Here is a 15,580-nt window from a genome sequence, read left to right on the forward strand (position 1 = left end):
TGCGGAAGCACGGACACAGCTTGCATGTTAATACAGCGTCCGCACTCTTGTTTCTACGTCGGTAACAGCTTGGTGAATAAACACAAAATCAAACACAAGCCCGACGATTTCCCGAAAAGGGCACAGTTCGGATTGAAACATTCGAGAGCTCGGAGTGTCATAAAAGTACAGCACCTCGGATTAGCACGGTTGGCTACGTACGGTACAGCACAGCGCCTGTATGAGCCAAGGTTGTATGTGATGGTGTGCAGCACCGTTTTTTACCTTGCTGAACAGGTGCACAACAAGTGTGACGGTAATTACTTAGGGTGCTATGAAATACTCGCTCGTGATATTACGGAACGCAAGGTGGCTCTCGGGCAGGACACGGCGCCGCTCGGAGGGATGATGGCCGGTGGTCAAGACCAACGACGGAGTGACAGCCAAAGCAGCGATCGCGTCCGAGAAGCATCCACCACCGAAACGAAGCGATAAAAAACTGTAGCTCGTAAACAAGCGATATTCTATAGGGATATCGCTTGTTTACGAGCTTATTTACTGTCTTTATCCAGCAAGTAAATTGATCATGGCTGACGATGATGATGATGACAATGGTGATGGTAGTGAATTAATGAGATGAAGCCTGATTGTGTTTGTGGTGAAGTGCAATCCATAGCTCGCACCACATTGTGTTGCGTAGTATGGGTCTCTATGTGGGTCTCCATACAAGTCTCCATGCGAGTCTATGGGTCTTTATGCGAGTCTCTGCGAGTCTCACCCACAAGTGGGGAATTAAGGAGATGAAGCTTAATTGTGAGTGCGGTGTACAGCATTCCCCACCACTCTCATCGCCAAACCGCTTTTGCAGGCGATACAAACGGAATCCATCTGGGGGCCCGAGCAGCCATCGAACAGCTTCTCCAAAATCAATACACGGCCACCAAAACCCGGCCGCGGCTTTTCAAATGCCGTACGAGAGACGCTACAAACCTGATTGTAATCGTATCGACTATAATCGTATCGACTGTAATCGTATCGAGTGTCAAGTGCATGGGTGTCAAGCACTGACCTTGCGACCGAGCAGCAGCAGGACCTCCGTGATGACGGATCGCACCGTGTGGCTCTCGTCGATGCGGAACGACACATACGCCACACCTTTGCTGCATATCCCCCACACACAACCGCGGCACAGACAGCGATACAACACGCGTTACGTGCTGCATCCATCGCCAGCGACCCTGCGGCGGCCGCTCCAAGCCATTCGTGTCTAATTCCGCACGAGAGGGACCGCGGCCGGTGCTGGAGACTAACATCGTTCGTTCTGTCCCGCAACCTCCGGTCGGCCTCAAGTGACCTCCTTGTCAAGCCCGTCGTCTCTGGAACTCCCAGAAAAGACGAAAGTTCCTTCTTCGTCTGCGGCTTCAATCGTCTGGAAGTTACTGCCTCCTCCTCCGTCTATCTCACAGAGCCACACATCGGCGCTGGTGTCCTCACTTCTGTCAGAATTTCAAGCCTCTTGTTTTCTCTTTCATTTATTCTCCCATGCCTTCTGAACGTCCTTTGCCAGTTGAATTTGCGTGCGTCACAAATGTTGCTCACCAATAAATGGAGCACGACGGAGAGGGCGACCGTTAGGGAGAGACGGAGCGGTAAGATTGGCTTGTGTGCGCAAGTGGGGTGGATTGTTCGTCGTGTAATCATTAGGCATGGCAATGGATTCAGGCGATATTCATGACCTTCATCCAGCAGTGGATAGATTGTGGCTGATGATGACGATGACGCCGAGGGACCAAGGCATAGGAAACGCCGACTGCGCAAGCATCTAAATAAAATTTGGTTTGCAACTGAATCTGCCAAAATTCTAGCTCTTGAGAATTCTGTTGGTTAAGACTGCCATGTGACGAACATTTCTCCACAGCAGGGCATGTGGGATTGTATGCCCTTAAATTATTGTATTAAAAAGAAGTCACCAATAGGGAGATCTAGCTCTAGTTTTGTGCCATCGCTTTCCGCAGGCAGGCTATTCTCAAAACACCCGGGGGGTTTGCACTGCTCTACGGGAGGTCCCAATGGACGCTTCGTGTCATTACACCGACCACACAAATTCCAACAAAAGTGGTAAAAGGACAAAATAACTTTGAAAAACGATTCCAGTCAGAAGACGCTGACAGTTCCTGTGGCACAACATTAACAACTCGGATGCACCGATATTTGCCCAACAATGAATTCCCTCTGCCGAACTGCAGCAGCACAAAGTAACTTCTCTTGCACTGACGGCAGCTACAGTTAATTGATACTAATCTTACATTTTAATTATGGTACACACGAAATAATTAATAAGCGCACGGCGAGCGATTGCATAAGAGCGCGTAATTAAAATATAAAAATACAACGGCGCCTTCAAAGAACATTCGTGTCACAATTAAAGCGAGCTGCTGCACAGCCACAGCGATGAATTGCGCGCGGTGCAGCCTGGCGGCACGTGCATTGAGGTTTGATCGCGCGTGGCCGCAAATTAATGAGCTGTGGGAGGAGGCGAGACCTCCACGGCACGCATGCACACTCTGCGGAACAAAGATGATCAATGCAAACTAATAACGGCGCTTAATTGTACCCAGGAAAGCCTCACCGAGGCTTTGAGAAATGTGTTTTCAAGATCATCCGGCGTGGAAAGCTTGACCAACATCGTATCAAGCGTTTTACACGTGGGAGGAAATAGAGTGCCCGGAGAAAAGCCATGCATACAAAAGAAGAACGTGAAAAAAAATATATCGGAAATTATAATGATAATAATGCAATAAGTAATGCACGCAATGATTCAAGGACATAAATGACCATGGCTATGAGGCGTGGAGCCAAGCTGAGTGTCGCTCAAAAGCCAGGTGAGAGAGGTGGAGCCTTTAAGAGAGAGGGTGGGGCCTTTAAGTGTCTATTCAAGTCGGTGCAGAATGAACGTCGCCGCTGAGAATGTGCAGCGGGAAGATGATGGCCGCATTCCAGACGGCGGGGACTGCCACGGTTAAACTGCGCCTGGCAGTGACGATGTCGGTGTTTGGTGAGGAGAGGGGGTTGTGAGCCGCGCCGTGGAGAGGTCTACCGTGAGCGGTAGTGCATTTGTGCTCGCAACCTACTTGCTCTACTGCTAACTGCAGGCCAACTGACAACGCATCTCAACTCGCATGATCATTTCCGCAGGAAAGAACAAGCACCATGAAGTCTGTGGCTGAGGTCTAGGCCTCCTCCACTTAACGAGGTGTTCTAACGAAGTACAGAGTAACTTGAGGCATCCGGGGTCGTAAGCTCTGAATGTACAGGCAAGGGTCACATCATCATCATGGCCGCTACAATTGCTTGCTCAAGCAAACGCAGCGGAGAGTAGCGTGGGGAGCAGCACGGGCAGCAACGTGGGGGAGAGCATCATGGAGAGCTCGCGAGGGTAGCAGCATGGAGAGGAGCGAGGGTAGCAACGTGGGGGGTAGCACAGGGAGCAGCAGCATGGAAAGTAGCGCAGGGAGTAGGGCAGAGAGCAGAACGGGGAGCAGCGCGGGGAGCAGGGCTCACCATAGCCAGTCAGCGTAGATCTTCACAACCTCGGAGGAGGAGCGCTTGGCCCGGATCACGTACGCCTCCGGGAGGGTGTCCCGGAACACCTGCACACAAGAGGAGGCCGTGTGTTCCAGCGTCACGGTTCAAACTCACAAAATTAGAAAATACCGTGTCGGGAACGTTTCCACTGGTGGGGGGCGGGGGTCCTGTTGGCAAGCGTACCATAGCGGAGATTGGATCGGTTGAGATGACGTGATAATGTACTGGGCTTTTTAAATTCAAGGACTCATTGAACGGGTGCCATATTCACGCAAATCTCTGTCCTTTCACACTGTCGAACCCACAGGAGACATCCATTCCCCTCCTGGCCCGACCACATGAAGCCGTTAATTGTCAATAATACCACATTTAAATATATTTGTGTATCGGTTACTGAGGCTGGAGTACAGTCATACGTTTAAGACAGGTTCCCCTCTGTAATTCCCGGTTGGAATGCTGGAATACAGCAAATCAGCAGTGCCATGGTAGTGAGATGTTAACTACCTCGCCTGGTATGCAGAAAGTCGTGGGTTCAATCACAACCCTGACGAATGTATATTTGGAGTTTGCATGTTCTTCCCGTGGTTGCGTTGATTTTTTCTCCGAGTCCTCCGGTTTTTCCCTCCACATTTAGAAACACGCGTTATAAATTCCCACATGATCAGCCACTTGGTTGGCTATCAATTGTGGCCAGGTCACTTCTGAAAAAAAGCTATATAGCTAAGTGGGCCTGACCTTAGTAAAATACGTTTTTATTGATGGATAACACCACGCTCTTCATCCAAACACTCCACCAATAATGCTTGCAACACGCACATCCTTCCTAAGTGTTTCACAACTCAGCCAAAGTCAGGCTGTGTCATTTTATCCAGGTACGGCAATCAGCTGCTCAACGCACACGCACGTGCTTCTCGAGCCATGTTCCAATTGTGAATTCCTTACACAAAACGCTTTCAGGCGTCGCTTACAATCACAGAGGTCAACGAACCCAATGTCAATACTCAATACTATGGATACATGCACGCATCGAATTGCACGATTTACGTTCCTCCATTCTCATCACTAACATCATACTGGTAGGAACGAAGTGAACCAGCCTACAATAGATTATATCGTCCGTCCGTCCGTCCAATGTCCGATTAGGTGTAGCAACATCGCCCCCTACTGCAAACACTTGGCAGGACCCTACAAAAACCTTTAGACTCAGTGAGGCTTTCCTGGCTAAACAAGTGTAATAATACATTATGTTAATATTCTTTGGTTATTCGTTCCTACCAGCCCACCCCGCAGGGACCTGTTCATTATCATCAGCCATGATCAATCCACCGTCGGATAAAGGCCCGCTGCCCATGCCTTCACCTTTTCGTCGTCGCTATCCTGCAATGTGGCCAACTGGTGTCTCCAGAGCCGCATGCGGCTCTTTAATCCACCACATGCGGCTCTATCGAAGAAGGGGCATAACGTAGAACGCGCTACTATCACAGTATGTCTCCTGTGCTGTGCCAAAAACTGTCAATATAAACACAATTGGCTCGTTGCAAAACTCACGGGCACTAATTGGCTCTTGGTCTGTTACAGCTTGGCCACCCCTGACCTAGCACACGGGATGATTTCAACTGCGGACATCCTTTCAGATGCGTTACATTCCTCGGCCGTCAATCTGATCAGCGTACGCTGTGGGTAACGGGTTCACGTCAGCTGATAGCGGCGCGACCGTTCGCCGAAACGTTGAAAAAGAGAATCGATTCTTTTCATCGAATTCTGACCCCCCCCCCCCGAACCGTCACAATTCACCGAGTCGCGAGGTGGTGGGGGGGGGCAATCGTTACACTGCAGCTCGTTACATCCGGTGGCTGTGCTCTACGAATGAACGTTATTGCACTCTGGAGAAGCGTATTCCACAATAGGCGCTTTACAAATGAACGTATTGGCGGAACACCGGTGCGCAGCATTAAAAACAAAAATTTGCAATAATGAAAATCTTACGGGGTGCGTCAAAATCAGTCGTCGTGATGTCGAAGCAGTCGGAAGACACATTTAATGAGTGGCTGAACACGAAGCTTCACAGTCTGTTGCCGAAAAGCACCCAGCCTGATGACGATTGGCTCCGAGTTCCCAAGGCAGATTTGACTCGTGCCCAAGACTTGGTCGGATGGTTCCTCGATTAATTTCGGGAATCATTTCTTGGCGGACAGTGGCATCAAAAGATTACGACTCGTCTCACATATTGCAAATAGGAAAGCAGCCTCTGAATCTAAGGTAACTTATGATGGAAAGAGTGCAGCTCACTCAACGGCAACAGCGACATCGTCAGTTCGGGCCTCATCTTTACCTGGTGGGTCTACAGCAGCAGCTCAGTCAGCGGCAAATAGCAACGGCTGGGAAATTTTCTTCTGGTGGAGCGTCAGTAACGGCTACAGCGTCTGTTCAAGCTTCATCGTCAGCTGGAGAGTCAGCAGTTTAATCAATGGCAACTGCGTCTACATGGACGCGGTTGCCGTTTATGAGAACTGGTGTGTTATGCTGAACCATTGTATTTTCAATACGTCCAAATGTAAAGCCGTTGTCTGCAAGAGGCAGAACCGGCCCGGCGGCCGTGACGTGATCATTTCAAGATACCCCGGCAGGTTGATAGCGGTCGCCATGCTCTCACCTGGACAAACTGCTGGTTTCCGGGGTCGCCCTCTGTGCCCGGGTCGTCGCCCAGGTGACCGTTGCCGTGGAGAAAGCTGTCTTCGGGGCTGAAAAGCATCCCAAGGCTGAGACTCCGCAGCTCGTAGTCCGTGGGGTTTCCCGGGAGGAAGTACTCTCGCAGGGCTGCCTCCTGCCCGACACAGAGAGGATGGTCAGCAACTCCCCCCCATTGAGACTTACGACAGAAAGACTGACAGGGCAAGTAGGGGAGTAGAGTGAGTTGAGATACAGGAGAGCGTGTGGAGGGGAGTAGAGTGAGTTGAGAGGAGAGATACAGGAGAGTGTGTGGAGGGGGAGTAGAGTGAGATGAGAGGGGAGATACAGGAGAGTGTGTGGAGGGGGAGTAGAGTGAGATGAGAGGAGATTTACAGGAGAGCGTGTGGAGGGGGAGTAGAGTGAGATGAGAGGGGAGATACAGGAGAGTGTGGAGGGGGAGTAGAGTGAGATGAGAGGGGAGATACAGGAGAGTGTGTGGAGGGGGAGTAGAGTGAGATGAGAGATACAGGAGAGTGCGTGGAGGGGAGTAGAGTGAGATGAGAGGGGAGATACAGGAGAGTGTGTGGAGGGGGAGTAGAGTGAGATGAGAGGGGAGATACAGGAGAGTTTGTGGAGGGGGAGTAGAGTGAGATGAGAGGGGAGATACAGGAGAGTGTGTGGGGGGGAGTAGAGTGAGATGAGAGGGGAGATACAGGAGAGCGTGTGGAGGGGAGTAGAGTGAGATGAGAGGGGAGATACAGGAGAGCGTGTGGAGGGGGAGTAGAGTGAGATGAGAGGGGAGATACAGGAGAGCGTGTGGAGGGGAGTAGAGTGAGATGAGAGGGGAGATACAGGAGAGTGTGTGGAGGGGGAGTAGAGTGAGTTGAGAGGGCTGAGGTAGACAGGGACAGTCCCCAGAGGATCTTGAAGGCTGTGAGTGGTGCGTCCTTGAACTTGGTGCAGGATTGGATTGGGGGCGATTTGGGGGGCACGGTGTTGCTGATGCGGACGTGCGTGCGTTACCACGACGTCGTCCGTTCGGCTTATGCGTGGCACGGAGACCGTGTGGTAGCGCCCGGCACGAGCCGCTTCGTCGCCGTCAAACACCTTCATCTTCTGCTTGCCTGTCCCGATAAAGAGAGACGCCATCTTCAGCGGCGTTGGCTTCCGCTTACCGAACAAATACATTCTAAGGTCGCGCTCATTACACACAAAGTTCTTGCCGCAAATGAACCACAGCACCTCGCTGATCTCGTCAAGGAGTATAAACCGTCACGCGAGCTCCGGTCATCCTCGCAGCAGCGGCTTTTGGCTAACCATCGAAAAAAGACAGTCACCGCATCGCACGCTTTCAGATGCGCTGTTGCGGCCGTCTGGAACGCTCTTCCTTCCGTTATTAGGAAGCCACTGGAGCTATGCACTTTTAAATCATCTAGATTGAAAACTAATTTATTTATTAACTGTTTTTTGAGTTTAGATAGTTGTCTTGCCCTCCCCCTGCCACATCTGACTAGCGCAGTTGGCTATGTACGGTGTATTAATACACACAAACACGTATGTATGTCAGCAGCTGACAAAGGTGTGGCTCCCAGTGTGTGGATAAAAGAAAACACACTCCACACTGTTGCCGTGAACAGGGACAATGTACAATGGGTCATGTTTTAGGCCAGGGGTCCTCAAACTTTTTAAACAGGGGGCCAGTTCACTGTCCCTCAGACCGTTGGAGGGCCGGACTATAGTTAAAAAAACTATGAACAAATTCCTATGCACACTGCATATATCTTATTTTGAAGTGAAGAAACAAAACGGGAACAAATAAAATATTTAAAATGAAGAACAAGTAAAGTTAAATCAACAAACTTGCCAGTATTTCAATGGGAACTATGGGCCTGCTTTTGGCTAATGAGATGGTCAATGTCCGGTTCCATATTAGTCACTGCTAGTCGTAACAAGTGATGCAAGTGTGCATCCGTTAGTCTAGATCTGGTTGGAGATTTCAAATGTTTCATTCTGGAAAAAGTCTGTTCACAGACATAAGTGCTGCCAAAGATGGTTGCCATTTTGAGTGCATGGTTCCTGAGATGAGGATATGTCTCAGAGGGGAGAGATGCATAGAAATTATGAAGGCTGCTTGGCTTGAATGCGTCTTTCAGAGAGTCACAATTCTGCAGTTCAGCCAGTTCCATTTGGTAAATTGTATCCACATTTTCAGTGTCAATAGAAAATGGGTTACGGAAAAGCTGTATGTCCTGTTCATGGAGATGAAGCTCTTTAAATCTAAATTGGAACTCCTTTTGCAATTTTTCCAGTGAATCCACACATGTTTTGTTTGGGAATTGCAACCAATGGTTTTTCCGCTAACAGATTTTGAGTTGTGGGGAGATGGCAGAAGTTTTCCTCCTTAACTTGTTTGATGAGGAGGCCTAATTTTACTTCAAATGCTTTGACATGTGATTGCATATCACAGAGCAGCTTCCCCTTTCCTTGAAGTTGCACATTGAAACTGTTGAGTAGCTCTGTTACATCTGTCAGAAAGGCAAGGTGCCATTTCCATTCTGCATCATTGAGCTCTGGTACTTCTTTGTTTTTTGAAAGCAGAAAAGCTGTAATCTGTGGAAGTAAGTCATAGAAACGTTTCAAAACTCTCCCTCGACTCAGCTAACGGACTTCTGTGTGGTACAGAACATCTTCATAGTCAACATTTAGTTCAGACAGAAATTCCTGAAATTGTCTGTGGTTTACTGCATGGGCTCTAATGAAGTTAACACAAGATACCACAATTTTCATAATAGAGTTCCACTTCAGTGATTTACTACACAGCGCTTGTTGGTGGATGAGGCAGTGTATGGCTATTGGATGAGAATGGTTATGTTTGTCCATCTCTTGGTTAATGCGAGCAATTACTCCTTTCTTAGACCCCACCATGCTAGGAGCACCATCAGTTGTCACACTGGCTAGTTTAGCCCAATTCAGCTCCAAACCATTCACAGTTTGGCAAACCTTTTCATAGATATCCTCTCCTGTAGTTGTTCCTTTGATGCTTTGCAGTGCAGCAAGCTCTTCTGTGACTTCGAAATAGTCATTCATCCCACGAATAAAAATTAGAAGTTGTGCAGAATCACGAACATCATTGCTTTCGTCGAGTGCCAAGGAAAAATAGGAAAATTTTTTTGTGGAGTTTTGCAAATGCTGATGCAAATTGTCTCCCATTTCTTCAATCCTCCGTGTAATTGTAGGTCCTGAAAGACTCACTGTACTAAATAAATCGGCCTTCTCTGGACACATCTCTTTGGCAACAGAAATAAGGCATTCTTTAACAAATTCTCCCTCCACGAATGGTCTGCCAGTGCACGCTATTAGCTTGGCAACTTGAAAACTTGCTCGCAGTGATGAAATATTTAGTTGCTTCTGCTTCACAAAAGTATTTTGCTGAGTTGTTAATGTATTTTTCAGTTTTAATATTTTATCTTTTCTCACTTCTCCGACCAAACAATCATATTTATCTTTATGTTGAGTTTCATAGTGTCGACGTAATTTGTATTCTTTGAATACAGACACTATATTCTGGCATATCAGACACACAGCTCGTTCCTTGTACTGCATGAAAAAGTAATCATAAGTCCACTGTTCTTTGAATATCCTACACTCCGAGTCAATTTTTCTCTTTCTTGACATCAGTTTCCTAGGGAGTCAAAATTGCTATTAGTAAAATACCAATATATATACAGCGCTACAAAAACAATATACCAGCAATAACTTTGCCCACACAGAGACATACAGACTGCACTGCCCATCAATGCAGTCTGATTGGGGGAACTCCGCTTTTACCCCAGGCTCACACTGGTGCGGGTGCCATTAAAAAGTTTATTACTTCTGCAGTTTTGTTCACAGATCGCAGTACATCCCCAGCACACAGGAATATCACTGGGAGTGGAGCCAAGGGGCAAGTGAGGGAGCTGAGGGAGGGAGAGCCAGTCAAGCGCAGCCAGGGGTGGGCTGGCAGCCTTAGGCCTGGGGGGCAAGTCCAGTCAATTGGCCCATTGAACCATTCACCAGCGCAGCCCAATGAGTGCCCACCGCCGCAGCTCAATCAGTGCCCACCGCCGCAGCTCAATCAGTGCTCACCAGCGCAGCCAAATCAGTGCTCACAAGCGCAGCCCAATTAGTGACCATGGGCCGGATAAATGTCCTCGGCGGGCCGCATGTGGCCCGCGGGCCGTAGTTTGAGGACCCCTGTTTTAGGCAATTCCCCTCCCCCTTATAGCAAACAGAGGGGCCTGAGGGAATCATATTTCAGAATATTTCCTTATACTGGAGGAATCCGATGAGCACAGTAAAGTGGGCTAAACGCCATATGTTTCCATCTGTACGGGGATCAAGCGTTGCCCCCTCTCGAGCGTGGGTTTTCGTCGGGTGCTCCGTTTTCCTCGCACTTGTGTAAGAAATAAACACTCATCATTAATTGTCTGAAAACATTTTAAAATATCAAAATCCAATGCAGGACCCTCCTAAAAATAGTCCTCGGACTCAGTTTGCCTCTCCTGGATAGATAAGTAAATTATATATTTTATTGTTATTAATTTTACAATGTTTTATGATTGCCACTTTTTACATTGGCAAGGTAGATAAAAAGATATCACAGGAAGGGATTTCAGAAGTAGTTATCGTATCTTCTTCTGGGGTAATTCTCTGACACAGAGTGATGCACTGCTAAATAAACATTTATTTAGTCATGTATGTGTGTTGAACTTCTTTCGCACCGTACGTAGTCAACCGTGCTAATCAGAGATGCGAGGAAAGGACAACAAACTAAACACAAAAATAAGTTCTAAATTACAAATGTCCTGACACAATAACTAAAACAAACTGATCAGGGAGAAATGCTCCATTTTTTTTTAAACAGTATCAACAAACATTGCTTGGAATCGAACCTGGTCATCTGAACTGTGCAGCCAGAGTATAGATAGGCTACAACACAGGCTGGGTGTGGTTCCACGTGTCCCTAACCCCCCCCCCGCCAGCAGTAACGAGACTCCACCGCTGCATGTAAACATTTGCCCAAATTAATTTCTGTTTTTGTTTTGACGAAACAAGGACAGAGACAATTACACGCACCACGACTGTACACGTTGCGCAAGAGAAGGGGAGAAAAAAGAGAGGAGGGGGGTGAAGATGAAACAGCTGCGCGTTACATTCCTGTGAAATTAAAATTGTGCCCAAGAATGAAGGTGCTGTGACGTGGGGAGCCTTGCGGGAAGCGAGGAGGACAGGGGGGGTGGTGGAGGAGCCGGAGAGGAGGGGGAGAGGGGGGAAGACAGGAGGAGAGGGGAGGAAGAGGAAAGGGGAGGAGGAGGAGAGGGGAGGAGTAGAGGATTTACTTAACAAACAACAAACCACGAGAATTACCCAACCCAGTGCTGCCCACGCACCGTGCAAACACTGCCCCCCGCCGCCCCACAACTGCCGCTTATCACAGTCGCAAGGCGGCATGCCACATGCGCTGCAACACACCACCACAGACCACGGCATTTTTCCATCACTCGCGTACCCCTTCATGATGTCTGCTGAGAGCAACGAGCATTTTTAAAAAATCAAACAGATTAAGAGCTCAGCTCATTGAAATGTCGGTTGCACCAAGAAGTTAACAAACGCTGCGGAGGCCAAGTATTGCCATGCGGCGTGTCTGCACCGGCCGCTGTTTTGGGTGGACTGAGCTAAGATACAAAATAAATTGATACAAAAAGTGGGGCCGCCTCTCATTACTTTCCCTTTTGTCACCAGAGCCAAGCAGGGAAATGATGCCCCACCCTCCTCCCTGAAATAACGTGGGCGGAAGTACCGTGGCAAATGTACCATGTCAGATGTACCGTGTCGTATGTACCGTGTCGTATGTACCGTGTCGGTTCTACCTTATTGGATGTACCGTGTCTGGCATTCAATGGGCTTTTTGGGTCGACCCCAAAAGAAAAATCGGGAAAAAAATGTTTTCGCACTACCATGTGGCCAGACAACATGGGAAAAAATACTAATGAGACAGTAAAAATAAGAGAAAGTAGCAGACCCCTGAGTGAAATCGTAGCAACTTATAGAATCGCTGTAGGGGAAAGAAGCGTTCAAAGCTATCAAGTTTGCTGGCGGTGCAATTGCACAAGCGTCGAGCTACAAAGAACAATGCGGACATTGGAGAAGGTTGCCCCCCCCCACCCACCAATTGATTCCGTGCACCAGGGCCCATGTATTACTCTACATCACCATGGTGGTGGGAGGAGGTAGGAGCTGGGGGCTGGACGGGGGGACGGAGCGGGAGTTGAATCGTTACGGGTCGAACATTGGGTCTGAAAACCACAAGCGAAATTGTCAGGGTGACGTGGAGACGTGAGCGAGGCCGACCGCTGACAAGAGGTCGAGAACCTCCAAGGTCAGGTGCGGTGCGCCGCGTCGACAGACACGGAGGTCGCCGTGTTATTACGGTCACGCTTTGCGACGGTGTACCGCCACCAAAAGGCGCCGAGCAAACAAAGCGATCGGGTGATACTGCCGCTGTCGACGGTGATGTTGTTGTTGTCGTTGTTGTTGTTACAATGGTTGTCAGCAGCAGCGGAGGGTTTAGCCGAGTGAGCCGTTACGGTTGCGGAAATTAAGCCGAATGTTAAACCTTGCAAACAACGCCGATGTGACGAGAGGCACGGAGGCGAGGAGGCGAGGTGCGCAGGCGTGTTGCGTGCGCACACACGGGCGTGGACGACGAGCCCCGCGTTCGGCCGTTGAGGCAAGCGACGTTAGCGAGCACCTGTTAAGGTTGGCACGATACGCGAGGGTGTGAATGTGGTCAACTTTATTGCCAAACCCCATTTGTCTCGCCAGTAGTGATGTTTACAAGCCATAGCCAGGTACTCATGCTAGAATGAGTTGGAATTAAAGGAGGACCAGGACAGATAAAGATTATACGTGCCATTGAAGCTTTCCAGGGACGAGTATTGAACCCAGGTATCCGGGATCGTGGTGCAGTGGACAAACTACTACTGCTTCCGGTCCCCAGTTTCCACACACAAACACGTACATATAAAGACAAAGACCACCTGTGTGGCATACACAAGCTGTTAGGGGAAGTGCTTTTATCAAGCACCTATGAAGGGCTGCACAGTGCACAAGAGGGTGGTGGGGCCAGAACCACGTCTGGTCACCACACCAAGTACTCATTTATGGCTGAGTCGACCCAGGGGAGGACCAGGACCATTTCAGATATTCGCCCCCGATGTTGGCCATGAACTGGAATTGAACTCGGGTCGGCAGATTCAAAACACTGCGCTAACCACTCCACGACCAGCTCCACATGCACACACCCCCACGAGCACACACGCACGCACCTGTTTCAGGTGTATTAACAGGAGAGTCTTTATTCAGAGGACCCGGTTGACTGCCCCCGCCATCTGCGATCACACACAATGCACGCAGAAAAAGCAAAGCCTCATGGTCAAAACGCACGATCGCACGCTTGTTGCAAAAGCTGCGTGCAAGGTCTCGAAACGCTGAGGCCGCGATTGTGCTAGAGAAAGTCGCACGGAGCAGTCGACAACGTTTTTCACGCACGCGCTAATAAATATCAAATTATTATGATATTAACAATACTGCGGGTAATCGGTCACCCGAAATATATTTGATATTATCTGTCAAATGTGTGGTGCGTGTTCTCGGGTTTCACTGGTTTCCTCCCACATGCAAATCCCTTCGTAATGGAAAAACGGCCAAACATCCTTCTCTGGGACACTCTTGAGCAAAGACCACTGAGACGTAGAGAAACTTTCCTAGACATATATAAATGGAGTGTGTGCAGGTACCAGGTAGACTGGCCAGTGATGGGGATTCGATCGTGCGCAGGCGCTGGGCAGATTGTTGCATCATGGGATCGTGGGGGCTGGCAGCAGCTTGGGGAGGCCTTCACCCAGCAATGGACTGAACATGGCCGATGATGAAGATGACGTATTATATTCATAATATAGGTTTTTTTTGGGTTAGATCACGTAAATATGCATGTGTCGTTAAACCCGCCACCACCCGACACAACCAATTAGCAAGGTTTGTCACGCAAACAGAACGTGCCAATTCCTTACTAGTACAGCACACTGGTGTGTTGGGAGAGCAAAGCCACGACATTTTCATTCTGAGTACGACGTTTCGCCAGTAATTACAACTAGCTTCATCAGACAACAGCCAGATTTGCGGAGAAATCCTCCTGTTTTGTTCCTTAATAGAGGGATAGATGTGATGATGTGAGCCCTTCTTGTGTGAAGAGGGTGGGGATTAATGAAAACGCATATAAATTACAATGCGTATCCATTGCTGGTTGGGTTATTCATATGGTAATCAACGTACATTATGCATGGACATTGTTCTTGTACTTCTTGTCGTTTGCGTGCAATAAAATAGCAGTACCTGTTATTCATAATAAAGGTTTTTGGGTTTAGATCGCGTTATTATAAATGTGTCGCAACCCTCCACCACCCAAAACGGCCAATCAGTAATAAATGTGTCACGTTAACAAAATGCCAATTAGTTACTTCTTCAGCCCACCGGTGTGTTTGAAGAGTGAATCCACAACATTTAGAATTTGAGTACGACGACGTTTTGCTGGTAATTACATCCAGCATCTTCGGGCGATTTGCCAGAATAGTGAAGCCATCCATCTGCTTACGGTCTAAAACATTGCAGGATGACGTCATCATTGTTGAACCCGAAAAGGTTTCGAGATCAGAGGCAGAGGTAGGGGGGTTATTGCAATTATGTTGCAATTATGTAAAAGATCAGTAATCAGCCAATTAGCATGTAATAATACGCTTCCAGGCTGCGCTAGAGAGCAGTTAAATTATTTGTATTTTTCTCAATTTCGATGGATTCTCTAATTATTCTTGGCCAGTAATAATTAGTTTTGCATAACACTTCAACGGTATCAAATCAATTGAGTGTCCTTGTTGGAAAGCTGACAGCTGTGTTTGAGATAATTTAATATTCCTTTGGTGTTCTTTTAGTCTTACGCTGATGTTACGTCCCATCTGTCCAATATAGCATTTACCGCATAAGCAATTGATCCGATATACACCTTCTGTTGATAACTTCTGTAATTCATCTTTAGTACAAGACACTAGTTTTAGAATTTTGTGTACCGTGCCAAATCTTACTTTAATGTTTTGCTTTTGCAAAACACGGGCTAATTTGTCAGTTACTCCTGAGATATATGGTATTTTAATTGTTTTGATAATCTGATCACTTTCAGCAGTATTGTTGTTCGGTCTTGGTTTGGCATTTAATGCTCTGTTAATTTGAGAATTATTGTAGCCATTCAGTCGTT

General features: G+C 48.1%; 1 protein-coding gene across 1 annotated transcript in view; it reads right to left on the reverse strand.

The window, feature by feature from the left end:
* Nucleotides 1-15,580, reverse strand: part of DGKQ (diacylglycerol kinase theta) — a 70,285-nt gene that overhangs the window by 30,769 nt on the left and 23,936 nt on the right. Inside the window, exons 7-11 of the mRNA XM_078599150.1 lie at nt 13,602-13,664; nt 7,258-7,358; nt 6,218-6,388; nt 3,541-3,629; nt 1,049-1,139 (exon numbers count right to left, since the gene is read on the reverse strand). Of these exons, the coding sequence (XP_078455276.1) occupies nt 1,049-1,139; nt 3,541-3,629; nt 6,218-6,388; nt 7,258-7,358; nt 13,602-13,664 (515 nt within the window). The remainder of the gene's footprint in view (nt 1-1,048; nt 1,140-3,540; nt 3,630-6,217; nt 6,389-7,257; nt 7,359-13,601; nt 13,665-15,580) is intronic.

This window comes from Lampetra planeri, chromosome 12 (assembly GCF_965212315.1).
Source record: "Lampetra planeri chromosome 12, kcLamPlan1.2.h2, whole genome shotgun sequence".
NCBI classification, from domain to species: domain Eukaryota; kingdom Metazoa; phylum Chordata; class Hyperoartia; order Petromyzontiformes; family Petromyzontidae; genus Lampetra; species Lampetra planeri.